Raw genomic sequence first — 24,648 nt, 5'->3', positions numbered from 1 at the left:
GCTGAAAAGTGCAGTTTTCTGGGTGAACTGGGAAAACTGAGATGCTGACTTTCACAGTAATTAGATTACTGGCATTTTTGCATAATTTGTGGTGATTTCCTCCCCAGTTTTTTTTACATTTCCAGAAAGACAAATTGTCTTAAAGTCTTGAAAACAATAATGCAGATGTAAATGCTGGAAATAGAAGCTTTGAATGGGAAGGGAGGATGATGGAGCCAGCCCAGAAATACTGACTCCAACCCTTTCAGCTTGTGAACACCCTCTTGAGATATAGCTGTGGTGCTATCAGTCTTCTGCAAGACAAAGATCTGAGTGTGTGTCAAGGAAGGACTGCAAGTCACAGAAGTTCTGAAGCCTTCCTACCTTAAAAAGCACAGGTTTAAGTACAGCTCTTGTGGCTACACTGCTGGACCTTCAGGCAATGTTTTTGATCTGGAACACATTTCCAAACTTAGAGAGAGTAAAAGCAGACCAGGAGCAATCAATGTTAATTCACTTCAAGCAGAAAGCTGGACCTTACATGGTTGGAGGGACCTCTAGAGATCATCCATCTATTACTTTGCATTATTCCTATTATTCCTATATATAGACATATATGCGTGCTCACCGGTTTACACAGAAAATCCAGAGAGGAATATACGGGAGCAGCAATGAAGCTTGTAGAGCAGCAAATGAGAATGTAATTATAATGAGAACAACGAATGATTAGAAAGCTCTGAGCAGGAGAACCCCATTCTATGTCTTAGAAGGAAAGACTTCAAAAATCTACATAATTTCCCCAAGGATGGTTTTAAGTGCCAAAAAAAGCAAGGGAGTCAAAACTCAGATAGGTTAGTGAGGCTTTTGGCTCAAGGTTTATCAAAGACTTCCTCTTTTCACTTTGCTTTGAGGAGCTTATCTTGAAGAAACAAGAAAAACACTGTCAAAGCAAATTTATGCAAAGTTGGTTCTAAACTATAGGTTTTGGTGAAACGTAAAGTTTACTTGAAATGAATTTGATGATAAAATATGTGATTAACTTCACTAATAACTAATCCTTAAATGCACGTTTCAGTTTGAAGTGAGTGAATTGATTTTTCAGCTACCGACTCCACAACTTTTTTCTAGATGGCCTTGAAAAGTTGTTGAGATCATCACAAGTATTCAGATAAGAATAATTAATGAGCATATTTTTTTGAGATTCCTTTCAGAAATACTAACCACATCCAATTTAAAGTGCAAACAATTTCATTTGTGTAAAGAACATAAGCCTTAAGTAGAACATAAGCACGTTCTTTTTTTTAAGTATAGTTTCCATATCAGCAGACTTTTTCTATTGAAATCATCATCAGTAAAACGTTGATATTCAGCCTGTCTTTTTCAGATTTCAGAGTTAGCATTGTATAGGAATGAACAATTCACACAAATTGAAGATTATACTTCTGATTATCTTTGGTCTCTTGAAGACAAGGCTGCATCAGTTCTGTCAGACAAATATCTTCAACAACTTCTTTACAGTCATGACTCTCAAGAACATTTTATTTTACATGGGAATGTGAGACTTCAGAGCAGCAACTTGATAGAAATTTAATAACAACATAAATCCTTGTCTGAATTCAGCACAAGAAATTTCAGGAATGCAAGAGTCAAGTTGGATGTGCCCTTTTTCCTTCTACCACCTTGATTTCTCTCTGTCATGCTTAAATTCAGGTTGCTGGGTTGTTTTTTGCTTTTTCTGCATATACTTACAGCAAGGAAGCTAACACCAATTATCATCCCTCAGGTTGGCTTTTTTGCCTAGTTATTACCATCACCAAGAAATATTTATTGTTGTTTCTTATATTTTTATACCCTGAGGGATATGGGTTTTGTTTACATCTCAGCAGAAATAAGTAGGAGAATGTGTCTGCAGAACCTTGCAGGCATGTTCTTGTTTGGTCTGTTGAGGTACTAATTAATACTGTTCTTAAGGGACCTGAAAGTTTAAGTTTCGTATGTAAAGTCCTTTGTTTCTAGCACTAAATAAAGTCTCTTATGCTACATAACAAGATAGAACGTGCAATTTTGGGATGGTTCACTCATCTGAGTTGTTTATTTCCCTGTGGTAATACATTTACTATTACATTTCTGCTCTTGATGTGATTCATGGTTCTGCATGCTTACCCATAACGACAAAGCAGGGATACATCTGTTCATTCGGCAAAAGGTTTGATGGTTTAGAATTTAATTGCACGTTACCAAATCTACTGGCAAATTATTTCTAATTTGTAGTTAAACTTATGGAAGGATGTAGTGCTCTTAACAGAGCAACACTTGATTTACAGGCAAGCACATTTCACCCATGTAAGTTGTGGCCAATGAGTGTTGAGCCTTCCCCTTGCCTCAGATCTATTTGCGTATGTCTGTACTAAGACATACTGCTTAATTAACAGTGTCAGGAAACAATACAAGGCTGAGTGGTGTAGGACACATCCTGTCAGTCCTCCCAATGCCTGGCTGCTTTCCAAGCAGAAAGTGCCTGGATGTCCTGCACAGGGTTCAGTCCTGCACTGTCTTGGGGCCTCAGCTGAGGTACTGAGGCCCCAGGAAGTGGCAGTATTTCCTCTATTTCTTCTTCAGTTCAGAGTATCTGAAGCAATCTGAGTTGCATTACAGCACACAGTATTAATGTTTTTCAGCATGGAACTGAGGGTATTGTCATATGCCATTTACTACAACATTTTGTAGTATAAAGCCTGCTAGAAGAGTAATAGAAAGCTGAGCAAGGTGGAAGGAGCCATAACTCGGGCAGTCTTTGGGAACCATCCATGATGTATGCAGTATTTCCATAACTGCACCTGCCTCTGTAGTGAAGAAGATTATTGGGGGTGGACAATGACACACCAGCAAATGGGCAACGTAACTCACCAGAGCTGTGGTTCTAAGGATTCTGAGAAACTATCTGGCCAAATTTTGTCTGGATATTTAATTTATTCTCTTTGTAACCCCTACATATTCTAAAATGTTTTATGCTTGAGGAGAAAAAGGGTATTTTGATGCTTGACTTTCACCACAGTAACTTGGAAATACAGGGGTTTCACAAGAGTGAGAACATGCCTTTGTTTTTGTAAAGTGTTTTTCATGTTTTTCATGATCTTGGATGCAGGAGCAAAATGTTAATGATATTTAGCTGTACCCATTTCACAATTATTTTTTCATTGGAGGTAATGGCAGAAACCGCAGCTACAGAACGGCATTTTTCTTTTGCATCCTTCCAGCTTCATAATTGGTGAGGATTGTTCTGGGAGTCAGTCCACACCGCCTTTAAGCTCATTGAAAAGGATTTTCCTACCTCTGTAATTTAAAGCCTTTTGGCCTTTTGTGTACGGCAGAACTTTTTGAAATAATAACATAGATTTCTATTCAGCAAAATGTGTAGACATGCTTCTGAAATCTAATTAGTTCTGTGCTTTTACCTAAATAGACTCAAGCATGACCTTTGCTGAATCCAAATTATGCAGTCTGATGGTTCGTAGTTACGAAGCTGATAACTCAGAAGAGTAATACTCCCTGACAAAACTTGAAAACTTCCTAAATGTCGTGTGCTCAGCCCATCATCTCTGCTGTCGTAGTGTTCCTTTCTTAATTTCAGTGTCCTTGATTGTATGTATGTTCTATCAGCATTCTATGATTCCTTCTCATTTCAGATCTTAGACTACAATCAGATTTTTAAATATCCCATCTAGTTTTCTTAATTCCTATTGTATCCATAGATTGCTTTGATACCTTGAAATGCTTATTCCTGAGAAAATGCAGTTAAGCACACTTTTTGCCTCTGTTCTTTTTGCTGTTTTTCACTTCTGCCTTTTGCTCTTCGATTTGTTTTTACACATCAGATTATGCCAGATTCTCACATTGCTTTATTCTCTAGAGATTTAAATCTAAGGCTTCTGTAGTATTAGAAAACACCATGCTGAAGGCAAAACAAACAAACAAAGAAAAAACAACAAAAAAACACACTTTAAAATGTAGTGTCTCAGATCTCGGCCAGAAAGAGGCATCTATCTCCCAAACTGAGACCAGGAAAGATGAGCAGCACTGTATCCAAGAGCTCTGGACAAGGTTGAATATAGTAACAGGCCCTAAAACTTGTGAGATGAGCAAAAGGTACTTCACCCCAGTGTTTCATGAGGACCACTGAGCACTGATGTGAGCCTCAGTCTTCCCACACTGCTCTGTGGCACCCAACAGTTGTTCCCCTGGGGCAGAGCCCCACTTGCCTATGACTGAAATAGAAGTCTCAAAATGAGTATTTTAACAGATTTCATTTCTGTTTTTTTTACTGTTGTTGTCATTCTAAATCTTCATTCTTTCATGTCTCCCATTAGCTTGTTTCCAAATGGGCAGTGCTTATTTATCTTTACAGGAGAGGAGGCATGTAGTTGTTGCCTCTCCTGTGTTCTGTTTAAGCAGTGATCAGAGAAGGACAGAAAAATAAATGGCATCAAAACTGAGATAAAAACTAAGTTCCTGGAGCAGTGTAAACTGAGTGAAGGGTAGGTAGAACATGTTACAGTGAACTGATGGTGTTTAGAAGCAGCTTCGGATTGTGGAACAGTGGAGAGGTACAACTCAAAGGTAATGTCCAGATGCCAGTGCTGGGAGACTAGCTGGATGGCTAGATGCATGAAGAACTGAAATGTTAGCTTAGACAGGAGATAGTTCTGATGTGAATCTGCAACAGAAGAAACTGAAAATAACTGCACTTGTGTTCATAGCTCACGTTGCCCAGAAGTAAGATGGAGGGACTTTTTATATAAGGTCACATAGTGATGAGGGGAAACTGCTTTAAATTGGAGGAAGGTAGAATTAGAGTAGATATTAGGAAGAAATTCTCTACTGTGAGGATTGTGAGACACTGGAACAGGGCTGTGGATTCCTCCTCCCTGGAGGCATTCAAGGACAGGCTGGATTGGGCTCTGAGCAACCTGGTCTAGAGGGACATGTCCCTGCTTATAGCAGGGGGTTGAAACTAGATCATCTTAAAGATCCCTTCCATCCCAAACCATTCTATGATTCTGTGTGGAGGGAGAAGGGAACAATGCCCAAGGAAAGCTGAGAAGAACAGCAGAGCTTCTCCAAAGGAGCAGTGAGGGGTAAAAGGAGAAACTGCAGCCAGTAATGGAAGCTAAGGGTTTCATGCCCTTGGCTTCCTACAGGGTCAGCATTGCCCATAGCATCAGATGAGCAGAAGAGGGAAAGCTCTGCACTGAGCTTTGGAAACCTTTACAAGAGCATTGTGCCTGTTCTATAAGAAAGAACCTGGAATTTTTAAATCTTTAGAGAAACTGCTAGAGTTTCTAAATCACTTCTAGCCCCCGTGTGAAATACCCCAGGTCAAAGCTCAGTATTATGGCTCTAGTCAGGAATACAGACTGATGTAAAAGACAAGCTTTTCTTATCACCTGTTAATTTATTCACCCTTCCCGTGTTCAGAAACCTTTTATGTGATAGGTATTTCTGTAACAACAAAACATCGAAGGAATTGTAGTTCTGTTAGCTGATATATATTTCCTCTACTAGATTTTATTCAACTGTACATAATTCGGAAGGGAGAAATAATAAGCTAAAAACTGATAAGCAAGCTACTTTTTCATAGTGTAGAGGGAATAGGAATTAAGCTGCAATGCATAACATTTATATGTCCATCTCATATAAAACTGCTCTGCTTCAAAAATACTAACCCTGCAATTTGAGTTAGAAAGATCTATCCAATTATTCATCCATATAATATTATACAAGGAATAGATGATATAAAACACTGTGTCTTTTTCTCTTCTGTTTTTGCTTCTGTTATTAAGGATAGTAAGAAGTAAGAAAAAAAAATCTGTTATGGAAGGAAGGCTATTCAGGAAGCTAGTTATAATTCATAGAGAAACAGAATATTGATTTTATAGAAAGGCTGAAATAAGATGAGAAGATATAAAGCATCCTTTTGTCAGGTACATTTCTGGGGGAAACCACTTCAACCACATTCAGAAACAAAAACTGCTCTTATAAAAAGAGAGTTAATCTAGATAACAAGACTGCAAGACCACAACACGTTTATCTAAGTAATAAAATTTCTCTTGTGGAAATGACAGTGTGTGGAAATAGGAACATTTTTGCTTGGCAGAGCAATCCTTTGGAAGAAAATAATAGATGTTAGTCTGATTTCTTTTTTTTTCCTACAGACAATCAATGACCTATAGTACATGGCAAATCAGTTAATTATGCAACATGTCAGACCCCATAAATGATGTAAGATTTGATTTTACAAATCAGTCCTTCTTGTGAAAAGTTCTGCAATGGTAAGTACTAGTGATTAAAATGTCAGCATAGAAGACTGCTGAAAATTCTGACACTGTAATAACAGAATGCAGTAATGACACGCTCAAAAAGTCCACATAAAAAAAAAATGATGTTTGAATTTAAAAAAATGGGAAAAAAAAAAGAAAAAAAAAGATTTCAACTGAAAATTAAAAAGCAGCTCTAAGGTGCAGCAACATGGTCTCAGCGTGTGCTCCTTTTTTTTTTTTCTTTTTTTTTTTCAAATCAGAGCATACTCTGCAGCAGTGTTTGCAGCACATGTTCTGGCCTGCTAACCAGAAGACCCATGTTTGGGGACAGTGTCAGTCTGTCTGTGTCTGGCTTTTGCAAGAATTGTACATATTCTGAACATGATGCATTTGGAATTTCTTAAAACTTTCCTATTCTCAGTTATTTGCATTCTTCATTTCCCAGACAGCCAAATCCCAGCAGGACTTGGTGGTTTTAGTGACAGCAGTTTCTTCTCACTTTCAAGAGCATAGCATAAGAAAAATACAACAGTATTCCAGCAGGCTTTACCTTCCTTCTTTATGTAGTCCTTGCTTTCAGTGTAAAATTTAGTCCTTTGTTCCTTGCAAGTTTAATATGACTGATTTTAAGTCTGAAAGAAAATCATTACATCATGCAGTAGTCACAGCTCAAAAAAGTGAGCTCCTGCAGTGGTAGTTTAGGTGTATTGACAAAGCAGTGTCTTATTCAAAAGGCAATGTGGCATTATGTGTATCTGACATCTGACTGAAATGTAGACAGCTGGAAAGTAATAGCTATGGACAAAGATATTTGGGCCATGATAACAGGATGTGTCTCAATTTGGAAATTTCCCTACTCTAATTTTTTTGTTAATTCTTTTTCCCATTTAGAATCCCTACTCTATAGCTAGCTTTTATTCAACTAGAACTGTATCTCTTTGCAAGAATTGTCCTGTTTTGATGTTGTTGAAAAGTGTTTTGTATGCTTCAAGTCTTCTAATCTTTTTTGTTTGTTTGTTTATTTTGCATCTGAACTTCCTCAGAAACTTATCTTTTAAGCATTGTTGTCCCTGAAGGAACTTCTTCAACAGTTCCTCCTAGCAGGAGGCACTGCCAAAGCAGGTATGTAATCATTTCTTCCAGGGAGGATGTTACAAAACGTACTTGAGGTGCAAACATCTGGCAGCTTCCTTTCTACTGAGTGCAAAACAAGCACGTGAAGTGTGCCATTTCAGACTCTCACTGCAGATACTCTCAAAGCAATACCATGTTTTCATATTCACTTAGTAAAGGATAGTTAGAGTTTAAATCAGAGGGCACTGGGCAAACTTTGGAAATTCTCACCTTGCCATCACCATCTAGTCCTTGCCTCTCTGAAAGTTAGCATGCAGTGCCACAGGAGGGAGTAGATTTCTACTCAGAGTAGAAGTCATGCTATGAGTAATTTCCCTTGAAAAAACATAAGACAATGATGTAAATGCAATAAAATGTTTCACAGCCTCTCTGCCAAACTTCTTTGGGATCTTCCAGCACTGCTTTAACTTACAAAAGTCTTGAGCTGTGCAGTAAGGCAGCACGTGGGGTACTCACGTGCCTTCACAATTAACAAATTAATAAGAAATATCCAAACTCCTTCCAAAATGTGTATCATTTTAAAATTTTGTACTTTTGCTTTCTTCTCAGAGTTTTCTCAGCCATAGAACCCCAGTAAAAAAGAGCACCCCCACCCTCTTGCTAGTTCTGGTTGATAGCTGTACGTTTGCTTAAGCAGACCTATTTTATCTGCTGTGTAGAAAAGGCCTCTATAAGGCAGAGCCTGAGAATGAGAAACAAAGGCATCCTCAAGGTCACTGGGGAGTGCCTTGGGAATTTAAATTTTGTCCCTTTAATTTATCAAACAAATTCAAGTGGAAAAAATTTTCATATGGTTGAGAAATGGGAAATGTGTGAAACCATCTTCAGGTGAACTGTGTCCCTGAAGTTTTGTCCCAAAAGCAAATGGGTTCCAAAGGTTTGGGAATAGCAGCCTGTAAGGTTTATAGTGCAGGATTCACCTTCCTCTAGACTAGTAGGCAATGAATATCCTTTCGAATATCTGCAAATAAAGCAAAGGACTGAACACTCACATTATGTGGCCACTTAGTCACTCAATTTTGCAGAGGTTGGGAAGGAATTGGCAGAAGAAGATTAATTGTGCCATCCCAGATGTTGGCTTTCTGTACATGATCATAAGACAAGTATGGCTGTTAGCAGAGGAAGACATCTTGCCTCCTTACTCCTTGAGAGCAATAGGAGTCCTACCTTGCAGCGTGCAGAGCAATAGAACAAATCTTGAAGAGCCAAAAGGTACAGAATCAGGGTGGGAGTCTGTAAGCTGGAAATATTGCAGGAAGGACCATAAAGGAGTATTCAGGCCTCCAGATCATGTCTCTTACTTAAATGATCCCTGCTGTACATGGCAGGGTTCCATAGAATCATAGAATGGCTTGGGTTTGAAGGGTCCTCAAGAAACATCAAGTTCCAAACCCCTTGTCATAGGCATGATTGTCTGCAGCTAGATTGAGTGCTAGGTCAGATTGTCTAGGGCCCCATCCAATCTGGCTTTAAACGTCTTGAGGGATGGGGTATTTCAATATTTAGACATATAATAATTGATATGCAAATAATAATATTTATGGCTTGCCATTTCTACACTATGACAAATATTTGATCTTGAAGTTCTCCTGCATACAAAACAATCCAAAGATGGATTTATTTAGTCTTCCACATCTACAAGCTCAGAAAAGTTGAAATGTTTCAGATGTACTACAAGTTTTTTACATTATAAGAATCTCAGCTACTCATTAGTATCAGAATTTTTGACTGGTTATTAATAGATAAAAAAGTATTTCTACCCATCTTATATTCTCTTAAGAATTCAGGTAACACAAGTCTAAAAAGAGAAAATACAATGAGTTGCAAAAGGGATAGAGGAGAGAATGTTACCTTGGTAACAAGAGATGACTGTTTGTCATTAGTTTAATGAAGGAGTCCCAGAAACTTCCAGAAGCCCCCCATTAGTCTAACAGTTAGTCCATTGTATGCATATACAATACACAGTCACTAGTCCTTGTGAGGAATCGTGCCTGGGTCAAGTCTCAAGGCTAAAAATGAAGCCATTGCCATGTTTCTGAAGATCAGATTTTAAAGTATCAAATTTTTTTAAAGAAAACTTTTGGGGTCAATGTTTTTCTAAAATAAGGTACCTTTGCTCCATCAAATTTTCTCCTTTGCTTTTGGCTGAGGGTTAGTCTAATGATGATTCATTTCCACTTTATGTTTTTGGTTAAAGGAGACGAATTTTCAAAATACCAGTGTTCAGTTTTGCATGTATCTTCCTGGGCCTGAAAAAACAAGCTATGTTTGGGAAGAAAGGGACATTTTAACACTTGAGTGACCAACACTTGCAGTACTGAAGAGTAACGAAATTACTGGCTCCTACCTTGAAAAGAGCTAGAAGTATAAGATTATCATTTGAAGGGAGAGCTTGAACAGGGATAGAAAGCGTGGTTTATCCTCTGCTATGATCTATAACCACACAGATACTGATATAACACTCAAAAGAATTACAGATAAAACACACTTTTAGGGTGAAACTGAACTTTTTCCAGGCCAACAAGCCAATCAAACCTCTGAATTTAGTGGGAGAGTCACAGTTTTGATCCTGTACTATAATTTCTTTCAAAGCACTTGTGTTTCATACATGTGCTGTGTAGTGCTGTAGCTGTTTTCTGACCTAGGATCAGACACAGATGATCACAGGAGGAATAAATCTTCATCATGATGTGCCTGACCCAAGAAATCTAGGCTGGGATCCAGAGGAGTGGAGATGCAGCTGGTGCAATGTGTGAATTTTGGAGCAATAACCTCATCTCGCCACCCTGCACTAGATATCTGCCCAGATGGAAAGAGGGCTTTACATATCTCATGATTTCCCTGTGTACTTGGGGGATTTCTGTGAAGCAGTCCAGGCTGAGATCTCCTACCCAGATGCACATCTGTCATCTGCCATCCCTTGGCCAATGCAAGGCTCCATATATGTATAAGGTCTGTAGTTCATATAGAGAGTGTAAGCAGGGACTGTCACACACAGTCCTTGCAACAGTCTGCTGTCCATGGATGAAGGTAGCCTGTGAACAAAGAGACAAGGCTGGGGAGAAGGCAATACAACCTTTCTTTTACAGTAAATTAATAAGTATTTGTCATAAAATTAGAAACACATGTCCTTTCTGCTTCATGCTCTTTGAATATGAAAAGGCAACAACACTGTAAGCAGATCTTCCAAGGATAGAGTGTACTGTTCTCTTAAATGCAAATGACATATGGCTGAGCCTGCTTGTGTTAATTTGAGATAAAAGGAGAGGAAAAAAAGTGACATCTTTTGAAAGAACTTCCCATAAGGGCAATAAGAGCTGCCTTTACAAGGTGCGTTGTGAAAGTCTGGCTTAGCTCCGTCAGCAGCATGCACAGTCTCACTGAGACAGCAAAGGCTGCTGCAGCAGGAGGCATGAAAGTAAAGCACAGAGGTGACAAACTAATGTCAGCAGCAACAGCAAAATCAATTTTTATTTCGTCAAGCAGCAGAAATCAGACCAATTGATTGGGGTGGTTGCCGTGGTTTTTAAGCTCAGGTCTCTCCATCAGGTGATTGCTCAGATGAAAGCTCAGCACAATGCAAATATATGCTTTCTTTTTCCACAAGAATTGGAAATAGTATGTGCTAAGACTGACAACTCCAGCATCTGGGAGTGCTTAATGCGATTCATAGTTTTTCTCCAGTCATATGATTCTGGCCAAGGACTGCAGAAAAATCAAATTGATCCAGAGGAAGCCCTGGTAAATAAATTGAGCAATAAATTGAACAAGGATCCTTTGATTTATTTGTTCATGTTCATTATAAGTGAATGGCATACTTTCTCCTCTTGCAAATGCTTATTGCTCTTTGAGTATAAACATCCATGACTGTATTAATTGCATTGTATCTTTTGATATTCATTTTATAAATGTTCTTGCTCTGCTTTAGAGGTCCTGCACAATTGATTTACGCAGTCTCGCTTTTCAATAGGCATTTTCATAGGCATTGTCCTCCAGATGTGTTTTGTACAGGTCTAAAGGAAATATTTACTACATTCCAGAAACACTGTTGCCAAGGACTCCAATTTATAAGTGGGGAGAAATAGTTTATGACAGACAGATCTACTTGCTGCTCTGCATACTTCACTTTTTAACCAAGACAAGATATTGCCAGAGCAACAAGAATGAATTATTCAGAAGAGAGGTATTCTTACTTAATTAAAACACTAGAAGGTTCTGTATTTCCTACAGTTATCCTATGATAACTTTATAATGAATTAAATTCCTAATGTGACCAGATAGAATCAAAATGCAAATTAGAACTTTAAAATTTTTAGGTTTATACACTAAGGAAATGATAGGAAGCCAAGTTTGCATATGTAACTGTCTGGATGTTGTGTCAAACCTGATTTAGAAAAAGAACACTCTGGGCTAGTGCAGTAAACTACATGAACTGGTGTAAATCAGCACATCATATCTATAGATACTTAGTATATTTGTGTGCCTACTTATATACACCACAGAGTCTTGTAGATAATTAACATACATTTTTCTAGCAAATTGAATATTGCTTTGCTGGCTTGAGAATTTTAAATTTTGACCTTCCATTCCTGTTCTTGGCAATACATTGCCATTCTATAAACTGTAAGTTTGCTGAGAAAACCGAGTGTTTGAAAGACCAAGTTAACCATCCAGTGGAGGCAGTCAGTTTTGAAGAAATTTCCCTCTGCTGTAGCTAAGTAGTGAAGTTTGTGTAATCTGACAGGTGATCTACTCCTATTCTGGGGTTGGAAGCAGCAGGGCCTCTGTAACTGCAGGAAGAGCAAATGCAACTTCATGCAAAATTTTCATCCACTGTGGGGCAACTGCTTGTGTGTGTGGTCAGAAAATGAAGTGACCTGATTTACAGGCTTTACAGTCGATATTTAGCTGGTGGGTGAGTCCCTTTTCAGTACATCAATTTTTCCAAAATTTGGCTTAACATATGGAATGACATCCCTGTGACAGATTATGTAAAAGTAGCTGATGCATAAATTTATTCCCCTTCCCCTTCCTCTTCCCCTTCCCTTTCCCTTCCCGTGAATATCACTTTAGTAAGTGAAAGATCCATGATAAAGAGCTTGACATTTGCTGGCTTTTTGATGTGTGATCAAACATTTTTTTCTGAAATACTTTGATTACATGAAATCTGCCTATGAATAATTCAACATAGGAACTTCTAGCTTGTGAATTGTTTCATATATAATGTCTGAGAAGAGCTGAAAAAATACACATCCATTTTTCTTCTAGAGGCCTTTTGTCCCACTCTCATGTCACATCTGTCATCTTTGTTTTCCCTTCTCCCCTGCAAGTACAAATTGTCTTCACCTTGCAATCTGCACTAGGTGTAGAATTTTCTCCATTTTTACCTTTTGTGGACTACTCCTTTCCAGTCTCTCGAAGGAGCCTGCTTCCCACTTGCTTTCAACTTCTTTTCACCGTGGCCTTTCTCCTTCCTTCCCCATTCTGCTGTAACAAACAGACAAAAGCAGTAAGACAAAACCAGAACAAGTTGAAGAGCCTTCCACCACTGCTTGGAGCACTCCTCTATGGGAAGGGGAGACCTGGTTTGTAGGTTTGCCTTGTTTGATGAGAAAGTGGTGCTGTTACTAACAGTAGAATATTAGAAAAGACAGTTTTAGTTGTAGATTCAGAGATGGGGATGGAGGTTTCTTACAGATTAGACTAGAAGGCATTTTCTAACTAACTGCCCTTTTCACCCTCCTGTAGTATCCCTATCCATGTTTCAACACACCTACCTCTTGGTGCACTGTCTTACTTCCACCCAAGGTTTCCCCTGTGCTACAGACCACATGGAGCTGCGAAAATCACTCTGGAACATTAATTCTGCTGTGAGCACTGTGCTAAGCTGCCTCTGCTGCTCCCTGATACTACCATGGCATAGCTCTGCATGGTTTGGCATACACACAGTGGCTACTTTGGAAGTACTTGGGTGTTTGTGGCATATTTCTTTCATTTCTTGGATTTAAACTTGTCCCTAGCTATCTGCCTAATTAGCAACAGTACTCTATTTTCCCTGTGTAACATTCTCTAAATCAGTCCAGTGCATCATATGGTGCTATTCTGTTAACTGTCTAAACAAGTGCCTGTTTTAACAGGTCTGCTGTGTGAAAACTCATGTTTGCACACTGAAACTTCTGCCTTTCTACTAGTGGTTTCTGGAGATAAATGCCAGATTTAGATTGCTGTTGAAAAGTTGACACAAAGAGGACACAGAGTCAAAGTGGATTCTCTTGAGGGTGTTTTGAGTGAGTATTTATAAAGGGAAAAAATTGATCATCAAAACCATGTATCGTACAAAATCCTCTTGTACCTTCAGCTTTCATTGCTGCTTCTGAGTGATATACATGCTGCTTAAAAAGGGAAGTGTCCTGATTTAATTCCCCCATAACCCTTTTTTTTTTTTTTTTTTTTTGTCTGATAAAATTAAACAGAACCAGTGATAACAAGAGCTCTACATGTAGCTCTTTGCCAGAGAGAGTCAGCAACATCAGGGAATTAATGGAAATTCCTTTTGATGAATTCTATGACTCTCCAATGGATGTTGGTAGCATGTTCATGTAATTTCAAATAACATTTTAATTACAAATATATAAATTCCTCTTCTGGAAACAACCCTGCACTCTCACTGCACCACTACGTTGTACCTGTCTGGCATAGGAGCTATAGGATGTAGCTGATGTCCCCATCTTCAGACACTGTCATATTTTTTCCTCTGGGATGTATCCCTGAGCCTTCCACAAAGGACAAAAAACTAATACAATCGGAGAGCACAGAGATGTAATTCCAATTCATTCAAGGAAGATGAAATTTGCAAGTGTTTTTTGTGCATGAAATGAAAAGTCATGGTGCATCCTTATTTCATCTCCATCAAATAATCAACTGTTGCTGAATAAAGTAAAATAAAGCCTTCCCAGTTGCCATCAATTACCCCAGTACGCTTTCAACACTTTCTGAATCAGGGAGAGAGCTGGAGGAATTTAAAGCTGCAATCTTTCATGGGTGCTTCTCAGATGACATTATATTGTTATTTCGCTAAACCAGTGATCCTTTACTCAGTGTGGTCTTCCATCTAAATTTTCTCCATCTCTAGCGTCTAAAGAAAATCAGGGCTCAGGTCATTTTTTATCCCTTTCAAATTGCTTATTTCTTTGCAAACTGGCTATTATGAAACATCCCAGCTGGGGAATCGTGTAAAATGAGAATTCATTTAGAAAATTCCAACAGCAAAAAAAACCTAAATGTAAAGAATAAGTGAGAGATGTTTTACCCTATGTTGGAAACAAAACCCTACCAGTTCAGAAATGAGACATTTCAATCCCTCCACATCTTTCAGAACTGGTGTTTGTTTTTTAGGCACACAGTTTTTGCTGTTCCCATGGAAGACTATGGATCTCAACGCAACCTCAGACTGTGTGTGTGTCCAGTAAGACAGTGCTGCTGTGCTCCAGTAGGCTTATGGTCATCAGTGCACAGCTCTGTGTATGAGACATCACCACTGGGCTGGTGAGCTGCAGAATCAACGAGCCAGGCAGTAAGCAAAGCTGCTGTGGCCACTGGGCCACTGGGAGCCAAATCAATCTTCGCCAATTTCTGCTGTATGTATTAAACTGGGAGGATCTGTTGACTCCCTTGAGGGAGAGCTTTGCAGAGTGTAAAGAGACTTTAAGGGTACAGAGGCTTTGCAGAGAGATCTTGACAAATTGGAGGGCTGGGCAATCACCAAACACATGAAATTTAACGGGAGCAAGTGCCAGATTCTCTACTTGGGACAAGGCAGCCCTAGGTCTATGCACTGAGAGGCTGGAGAGCAGCCCCATGGAAAGGGATATGGGGGTTCTGGCTAAAGGCAAGTTGAACATGAGCAAGCAGTGAGTCCTGGTAGCCAAAAGGGCAAACTGTACCCGGGGGTGGGTGAGGCCCAATGCTGCCATCAAGAGAGAGAAAAGACTGTCGCACTCTGCTCTGCACTGTGTGGCCTCACTTTGAGCACTGGATGTGGGTTTGGGCACCACAATATAAAAAGGACATAAAATGGATTAGAGAGAATCTAAAGGAGGGCTACAAAGATGGTGAAGGGTCTGGAGATCAAGATCTATGAGGAGCAGCTGAGGCCCCTGGGTTGGTTCAGCCCAGAGTAGAGGAGCTGAGGGGAACCCTCATGGCAGCTGCAGCTCCTCAGAGGGAACAGAGCTCTGCTCTCTGTGACAGCAACAGGGCTCCACGGCATGGAGCTGTGTCAGGGGAAAGTGAGGTAGGGGTTAGGGAAAGGCTCTGTACCAGAGGGTGGTGAGCACAGCCCCAAGCTGCAGGAATTCAAGGAGCAGTTTGACACTGCTCTCAGACATAGGATTTGATTTTAAGTGGTGCTGTGTATAGCCAGGGCTCCATGACCCTAATGAGTCCCTTTAAATTCAGGATATTCAATGATCCTGTGTTGTGCCAACATATAACCTCAATGTGTTCATTTTGCTCACTGCGTTAATTTCTAAACTGGGGTTATGAGTTAGCTCAACAGTCTCTAGCACAGCACTGAAGTAGACCTGACTGGATTATTTTGGCAGCAGTACTCTCCATTCCTTTGACTGTACTGAGCATCCTCTTCCAGGCCTAGAAAACTACCTTTGCTCGCAATGTCTTGCTGGAACCACTGCAGATAGGAGGGGGATTCAGCCTGAGAAAAGCTGAGCAAAAAAGTTGGACCTGGTCTGGATGAGCTCATGAAAGGAAACGTTTGGACAACAATCTTGGAAATGAAACCGTGTCTAGGAGAGGAAAAAAGAGGAGTGGAACAAGGTCAAGATGGGCAAGGATTATGAGGACTGCTGCAGGGAACACAGCTCTGAAAATTATTGATTGTGTGCCTGCTGGCACCACAGCACTCCTATGATGTCAAGCAGATTGATTGAACTGAGTGGCCACTGAGTGCTCTTTTTATGCTTGGTGTTTGGTTTGAGAGCCTGGGGTCTGATTTGTAGAAGTAGTTAGCATTCACAGCTGCATATAAAGTCAATGGGAGCTATGCTCTGAACATACAAAGTAATGCATAACACTGAGTATTTCACTAAGGCAAACCCTAGCCATCTCAAAGCTGGCAACCCAAATTAATAGACACATTTAACCTTAATCTCTGTGTGCCTCATTTTCACAATCGGTAAAACGCTGATATTAGCTACATCTCATGAAAGTAAGTCATAAACATTCATCATAAATATCAAAGTACTATAACTATGAAGGCTGTGGAAAAGCCCACTGTGACATTAGTAATTCCATATAACAAGCAGGATTTGGATAGCTTTAAACAAAGCCAGAGGACATATGTTAAACGAAGAGATTAAAAATAAACCGAAAAGCTGCACATACGAACAGTATCTGCCACAGTCACCGTGCAAGGCATCAGTCTTCAAAGCAAAACAACATAACAATGCAACTAAAGGCTGAATTGTAACTTGTACCCTTGACAAGTTAAAACAGGTTTGCCTGAAGAATCTTACCCTTGGATTTTTCTGAAGAATTGACATTTAGCTTTTCAACCATGTCGTTCCTTTAATATGGGTTGTGAGGTTTTTCTTTTTTCTTCTTCTTTTTTTAGTGTGTGTAAAAAGCAATGTAACAAGTTAAAAATATTTGTATGTTTAAATTGATTTATACTCTGTGTGCAAAATCATACGGGTTTTGCTGAAGTAAATGAGTGACAGGGAAATTAAAAATAGGAGAACAGTTACATTATATCAAGCTATAATACAAAGTGAATAATAATTATTTTCTTGCCTGTTGTCCTATTTTAGGAATTGTAATTGACAGCATAACATAGGTGGGAGAGTTAATATCTGTGAAAGGAACTCATTTAGCAGCTCATTTATACCTTTAATATATATTCCAGTAGCAATGACTTCTGTATCTTCTTCCTCAGAACTTTTTACCTGTCGATAGTAAGAGCTCTCTCAGCAGAACCATCTTTCCGTTTATATCTCATTCCATTGATAGGTCTGTTTTTCCATCTCTCTTTTTTTTTTTTCTTCTCCAAATATCTTCCTAGAGATCAAAGAAATTCTTTGCAATTAGAAAAATAAAGATTTATTGATTCATCTTACAAATGTTGTCCGTCTTGTCAAACCATACATTTAACACTGATTTTCCAGAGAAAGTGTTCTCCAGTTTCTCATTTGCAACAGCAAGCAGTATTACTAAATGACACTACAGCATGGTCATTGTAGCCATTTAGCTGATAGGTATCTAAAAGAGCATAGAATAATGTTAAAACATCCATGGCAGTAGTGCACACTTTACATTTCAAACTGGCATTCATGAAGACTGAAAGGTGTCAGTCTAATAACATTATTGCAGTCAGGGCTTCATCTGCTGAAAATCACTGGATATTTCTGTTTAAAGTAAACTGCAGTCCTGAAGATTTATCTTTTATGTCTGTATCTGGTGCTTAAGCACTAGCCCAAAGTGGAATTATTTTTTATATTGCATTATTTTTGTTTTCTCTTTCTCAAAAAATGAGTTGTCATTTTTAGCTTTGTTTTTTGCTGTAGGATTTAGCTTTTTGGTTTGCTGTAGGATTTTGAAAGATCAGCACAGTGATGTCATAGATTGTGTGACTACATCCCAGAAATTCCTCTCCCAGCTGTCTAAGGAAGTCTGATCAAACAGCATGAGAATATTGTTTATCAACAAAGTCTATAGGATTGCTCACTAAATGTTCATTTTCACATTCTGTCTCTATGCTCTTGCCCACAGAGTTTTGCTGTTTCAGCAGATGCTCCTTACTGCTGGATGCTAGCACAAAACCCAAGCCCGGAACACAGGTAAAAATGCCAGCAGATGCACAGAATCATAGAATCATAAAGGTTGGAAAAGACATCTAAGATCATCTAGTCCAACCAACTACCACCTCTTGTTCTACCACTAGTTACATGGAAGAAGACACGGGCTGACCCTCACTTCACCACAACCTCCTTTAAGGGAGTCGTAGAGGACAATAAGGTCTTGCTTGAGCCTCCTTTTCTCCAGACTAAAGAATTCCAGCTCCCTCAGCTGCTCCTCACAAGACTTGTCCTTCAGCCCCTACACAGCTTCATTGCTCTTCTCTGGATGTGCTCCATAGCCTCAATGTCTTTCTTTGTAGTGAAGGGCCTATAACTTAATACAGTTCTTGAGGTGCAGCTTCACCAGACTCAGTACAGGAGGACAACCACCTCCCTGCTCCTGCTAGCAACACTGTTTCTGATACAAACCAGGATGCCATTAGCCTTCTTGGCCACCTGGGCACACTGCTGGCTCATGTTCAGATGAGCATCAACCAACACCCCCACAACTGTTTCTTCACACAGTCTTCCAGCCACTCTGCCCCAGGCCAGTTGCATTGCCTCTGACTGTTGTGGCCAAAGTGCAGTACTTGGTCTTGTTGAACCTAATCCCATTGGCCTCAGCCCAGTGATCCAGCCTGTCCTAATTCCTCTGAAGGGCCTTTCTACCCCAGGAAGATTGATACTTCCTCCCAGTTTGGCGTCATCTGCAAACACTTGCCTTTTGATGTAAGTGGCAAAACCCCCTGAATGCAGCCTGCCTGATAGAACTTCCAGCTGTAAGTGCTGAAATATTATGAGTCAGGCCCCCTAATTCATGGTCCATTTTTTAAGCTTGAAAAGGAAAAGGGCAATTGCTTTTTGGTTTCTGACCTGGCAAGTTGTGCATGGGTCATGGTTTCCTATTTTTCTCCCAAACCACATTGCTGTCTAAAAATGAAAGTGAAGACCATGTGATCTTATGAAGGGGAAGGGGAAAAATGAAAAAGTGCTTGACAGCCCCAACACTTCTCTCCATTGTGGCCCTGGTAGAGCATCCTCCAGACAGGAGAAAGGATACTTCTGCTGCAGTGCCAAGGAACATGAAGGGTCCCCAGCAGCCATCAGGACACCCTGGGGACATATGTTGCCTGGAGAGAATGAGACTCAGTGCTGAATGAAAGACACGCAGCCTATGCCTTGTAGGAAGCAGTTGTGTGGGGAAAATTGCATCATCAAGCAATTAGAGACTGTATCTCAAGCCACATGCAGAGGGGGTCAGACTGAGGTTCTGAGTGATCTGAATTTGGTGATTTTCCATACTTGTCTAAAGCCCCCTGTCCAGCAGAAATCAGTTTTGTCACAGGACTTCGAGAAGGGCAACCGATGAACGAGCTCTCTCACCCCTCACACGAGCACGAAGCCCCCATCGGGTGCAGAGCACTCCCCTGGGCCGCCCGGGCCCCGCCGCTGCTCCCGCGAAGCTACATCCGAGGGGATCCGCCTCGCTGCCCGCGCGAACCCGGGGTGGGCCGGGGCAGGTGACCCGTGGAGGCTGGCGGCGCCCGGCGGTGCCCGCAGGGGTCGCTCGCGAGGAGGCAACGGCCGCGCGGCGGGAGCGGGGGCCGGGGCGGGCCGGGGAGGACGGCGGGGCCGGGCCGGGGTGAGCTGCGGGGGCCGCGCCGTGCGCGCGACTCGGCCGCGAGCCGCAGGCCGTCGGCGGCGAAGTGGGGGCTGTAACTTGACACCGGAGCGAGAGGCCGAGCGGAGAGAGGGAGCGAGAGAGCGGCGGCGGCGGAGGAGGAGGAGAGGAGCCCCAGGGAGCGGGATGGTGACCACCTTCTTCCCCTCCCCTTAGCGGCGCTTCGCAGCAGCCGCCGCCGCAGCGCCGGGATTCTCGCCTGCACGGGACCGGGGGAAGCCGGCGATGGGGACGGGACGGGCCCCCTGAGTCACCGCGAACTTTCCCCGCCGCGGGCAGCCGGAGCCGAGCAGGCGGATGGAGGATGCGCCCTGCCCGGCGGGCAGCGTGAGCCGGCGGCGGGGGTAGCATGAAGAAGAAGCAGCAGCACGGCGGCGGCGGGGACTGCCCTGCGCCCCGGCCCCCCGCGGCAGTGGCGGCGGCAGGGGGCCCGAGCCAGGGCGGGGGCTGGAAGCGGCGGCGGCCCCTCTCGCTGCTGCCCTTCCTCTCTCTGCGCGACTACGGCTTCTGCATGGCCGCCCTGCTGCTCTTCTGCGTGGGCTCCCTCTTCTACCAGCTCAACGGGGGACCCCCGCACTTTCTGCTGGACCTGCGGCACTATCTGGGTAAGCGCGGCCCGCGGCAGCGCGGCCACTTGTTGCGGTTCTCCGCGTTCTTCTCCCGGCCCGGCTGCGCGGCGGAGCTCCGGGGGCTGCGCGGGGGGCGGTGGCGGCTCTGCCCCGCATCGCCGCACGTCCGAAGGGGCGGCTAGCAGGCGGCTCTCTGGAGGAGGGTGGCGGGAGCGGGTTCTCTCCCAAGTTAACGTAAGATAGAGCTCCTTTGAGGCTCTTCCCTTAAATCCGGAACGGCTTTGTGGCTGGGGATGCCCCTTTGTTTGCCCGCCGGCCGTACGCATCTCCGGCTGTGGGAGCCGCGCGAGCTCCGTTCCGAGCTACGGAGCCGGGACGGGCGCTGCGCGCAGTGCCCGCGGGTTACAAACGGGGAAGTCCGGGCGTAGAGCGTCCTGCCAGCGGCTGCCGCGCTCAGGTGTGTGCGGGAGCGGTCGGACAGAAACCGAATGACACATGGCACCGGGGTTTCGCTACGTGCCCGATTTCTGCCTTGCTGAGGGTTACTTCCCTGCCTGATGGGGAAGTGGTGGAAAGCAGTGTGATTCCTCGAGGTCAGGTCAATACAGAGGGTGATTCCTCGAGGTCAAGTCAGTACCGATCAGTGGCCGGGCTCGTTCAAACAGGGAACAAAAACCGAGGGGTTTTCCGGATGAGAGGATTACTAGGGGTAGTTTGCAGTGTGAGTTTATACCGCGTTAGCTCCTCTGTATTGATTGTCTGCGAAGGCAGTCCGTAAGAGACGAGGTTACTTTGCAACCAAATTGCAAAGTAAAGCGCAGCACTTGTATTTCAGAAGTGTAAGCTGAAAATCCATTAGTCTGCATGTGTTTTATGAACGTCTTGGGAGCGCAGCTGTGTGTGCGAACTCTGCTTTTCTTTAAGGGAAAAGGAGCCCAGCAGTCAGTCACCAGCTGATGGCATGGCAAAGCCAAGCACCTCTTGGGAGTGCAGCAGTGGGACAAGAGGCAACAGACATATGTTGCAACACAGCAAATGTTGATGAGATAGGTATTAGGGAAAAAAATGCAGTGTGAGGGAGACCAGTGAGGTCTGCCTGTCCTGCCAGAGTTCCAGTAGCTGAAGTCCTGGGCACCTCAGGTCAAGCTGTCTCTGTTTTGTCAGAGGGACACGTGAACAGGAATCTCTTCCAGTCCATCCTCTGCTGTTCTGCTCAAAGTGGATAAAAACATGAATGGAGGTTCAAGTCAGAACAGGAGAAGGAGCACTTTGAATGTTGCTTCCCAAACACAACAGAGTATTGCCATTTTGGCTTGGGTTTTACTGCCTGCCTTTTTCTTAATTTAGTGTTGGTTATGAAGAAATTCCTACACTAAAGAGGAAATAGACAAATTTTCCACCAAGGTGTAAGTAGGTATTCCATACAATTGCTTGATGTTTTATTTGGATCGAGTACAGATACTTATTTTTCAAAGCAAGGTTGGTCCCAATTTTTTGAATTTTATCTTCATCAAGATGAACGCTACTGTGCACAAATAGTTTGCGAGGAGCACACTGTTAGACAGCTTCTCAGTTTGTGGTCTTGAGGGATCCAGGCTGTAAAAGTGGGATCCGCTGCATGAAGAACTGTAGCTGTCTCTGCTGGAAAGCGTCCTGAGGCCTGCAGGTGGCCAGTTTGGAAGACACTGGGACTTGACCATTTATTGGGAGGAGCTCCTCAGGTGCTTAAAAGTTCTTATTGTATGTGCCTAAATGTGAGGAACTACTGGGGAAGGAGGTGGTATTCTTTGGAAAATGAATTTTTAATGGTTAAGACATTTGAGCATTATTTTCTAAAGCTATTTTACACTTCCCAGCTATACTGCTGCATTTGGATCGGCAAAGAGGATCATATCGTTGACACTGTTTAAGATTTTCTTTTTCCACTTAGTGTAGGTTTTGCAAGAACAGTGCTATACTCCTTGGTTTATCCAACTGGCAAGGTTTGTAATTTATCAACCTTATATTTGTAACCGGTTAGGCTTGTTGCCTTCTGGGGGACTAACAGAAGAGATTGGAGGAATAGGCAGTAGACACCTGGTCGTGCTAACCACCAAACTCTAAATATGTGGGTTTTATACAAGAGCTTGACTAGTCAAGTCTTATGACATTAAAGAAGATGAAATGTTTTTTCCTCCTGAAGCCACGGATCCAATGAACAAGCAACTCTTTCCTTCCAGTACTTCCAAGCCACAATTTATGGTGTGAAGATTTAAGTCCCCTAACAGAAAGAAACAGTTTGCAAACTGTGTTTGCAGTACATGAATCTTTCAACTGCCTTTAAAGCTACAAGAACCAAGAAAGAATTGACCAAGGGGAAAATTTATTTACTTGTTTAATTATTTTGCAGCCTTCATAGTGTAGGGGGTCATCTTGTCTGGCTTTTTTTAATTTGCATTGCAAGTTTCAGTGCGCTGTTCACTATTATGTTACTCTGCAGAGAATGCTTGTTTCTTGCCTCAGAACTTGAAATTACAGAATCACAGAATGGTGTGAGTTGGAAGGGACCCTTAAAGGTTGTGTGGTACACCCCCCCCTGCAATGAACAGGTATATCTATAACTTGATTTTTGTGGCCCTCCTCTGGACATGCTCCAGCAGGTCTCCATGTCATTGATCTCCATCTGGACACTGAGCCATTTATCACCACTTTCTAGGTATGATCTTGCAGCCAGTTCCTTGTCCATTGAACAATCCATCCATCAAGCCCATATCTTTCCAGTATGGAGGGAATGGTGTTATGAGGAATCGTGTCAGAGGCCTCACTGCATTCCACATAGAATGACATCACTGGCGCTTCCATTGTTCATTGACACAAGGCCATAAGTTGGCTATGGGACCTACCCTTGGTGAAGCCATGCTATTATTGCATATCACCTCCCTCTATTCTGTGTGCCTTAGCATAGCTCCCAGGAGGATCTGCTCCATGATTTTTCTCAGCACAGAGATTTCTCCTTACAGGTTGTCCGTTGTTAGTAGCCTGCCTGCATTGTAACATCACGAAACTTCAATAGCAATCAGAATGGAAGTCACACTTGCATTGGACCAGCGTGTGATTTAAGGAAAATGTAGGCAGAGCAAAAACAGTGAGCTTGAACAGCTTTCATTTTGTTCTTTCATTTTGTTCTGTATAAGCTGAGAGGAAAAGGAATTAGTTTGTTTTCAAATGAATTAAGTAAAGATTTGCTAATTCTCTAAACTTTCCTGTAGTGGGGCAGAATGTGTTTGGGAGGCAGATGACTGTATTTTTAGAATATTCTAACTACTAGTAATTCTTGTCCTCCTGGACCAACTTCACTGGTGCTTTGTCCATATCTGTCTCCCTTTGTGCATTGTTGTACTGACTGGGATGGTTGGAAAAATGTGATGGCAGCTTGCATGGGGAAGCAAGTAGCTGTATTCAGTATTTCCACTTTGCATTGCTGTCTTTTCTCTTTAGTAAGAGTCTAGAAGAGTCATATGGGGAAAATGGGGGAGATCAGAAGACAGGAGTCTGTAGTGCTTTATTTATCCTGTTCTGAACTCAAGCTCATAGCAGTTCTAATAGGAGAGAGGGCCTGTGGAATGCTGCCAGTTTCTGTTGTCCTTGCTGGCTGTGGTTCACAAGAACAGGGTCAAGTTTCATGCTTTAGCTGTGCCACTGGGAGAGATGTAGTGTTCTGGTTTTCAGTGTATAATCTGTGGGGGCTTGGGTGTTAGTGGGTTATTTCTGAAGAATCTTTGGAAGAGACTTCATAAAAGCAAGTCTGTTGCCAGTAGGTTTAAACTTACTGTGTCAGGGTGTGTACCAGTCCTGGACCCTCTATGGGCTCCAAAAAATAAGAAAGTTTAAAAGCAGCTAGGCTTTTCACTAATAAACTGGAGTATTGGGACTTACACAACATCTATGAGGTCTTGCTTGCTGATTCTGCCAAGGTAACTCTGGCTTGCTATTCTGAACACAGCGCCAGGAAAGAGGAGAATCTTCTGCAAGATGTGTAGGACAGAGCTTGTTAATCTTGGACAATCACGTGGCTTTGGGGAAGGCACCAGGGACTCCTTTCCCCTGGAACTGCCATCTTTTTGTGCTGCTGTAGT

The 24,648-nt window shown here is 42.1% G+C and overlaps 1 protein-coding gene across 3 annotated transcripts in view; it reads left to right on the top strand.

Moving 5' to 3' along the window:
- Nucleotides 1–19,924: 19,924 nt before the first annotated feature.
- Nucleotides 19,925–24,648, top strand: part of UST (uronyl 2-sulfotransferase) — a 160,013-nt gene continuing 155,289 nt past the window's right edge. For all 3 annotated transcript variants that reach the window (XM_048935252.1, XM_048935253.1, XM_048935254.1), the window contains exon 1: nucleotides 19,925–20,569. In XM_048935252.1, coding sequence (XP_048791209.1) covers nucleotides 20,314–20,569 — 256 coding nt within the window. In that variant the 5' untranslated portion in view covers nucleotides 19,925–20,313. The remainder of the gene's footprint in view (nucleotides 20,570–24,648) is intronic.

The sequence above is a fragment of the Lagopus muta genome, chromosome 2 (genome assembly GCF_023343835.1).
Source record: "Lagopus muta isolate bLagMut1 chromosome 2, bLagMut1 primary, whole genome shotgun sequence".
NCBI classification, from domain to species: domain Eukaryota; kingdom Metazoa; phylum Chordata; class Aves; order Galliformes; family Phasianidae; genus Lagopus; species Lagopus muta.
The sequence above is the reverse complement of the archived record's forward strand: the minus strand, read 5'-3'. Positions and strand labels throughout refer to the sequence as shown.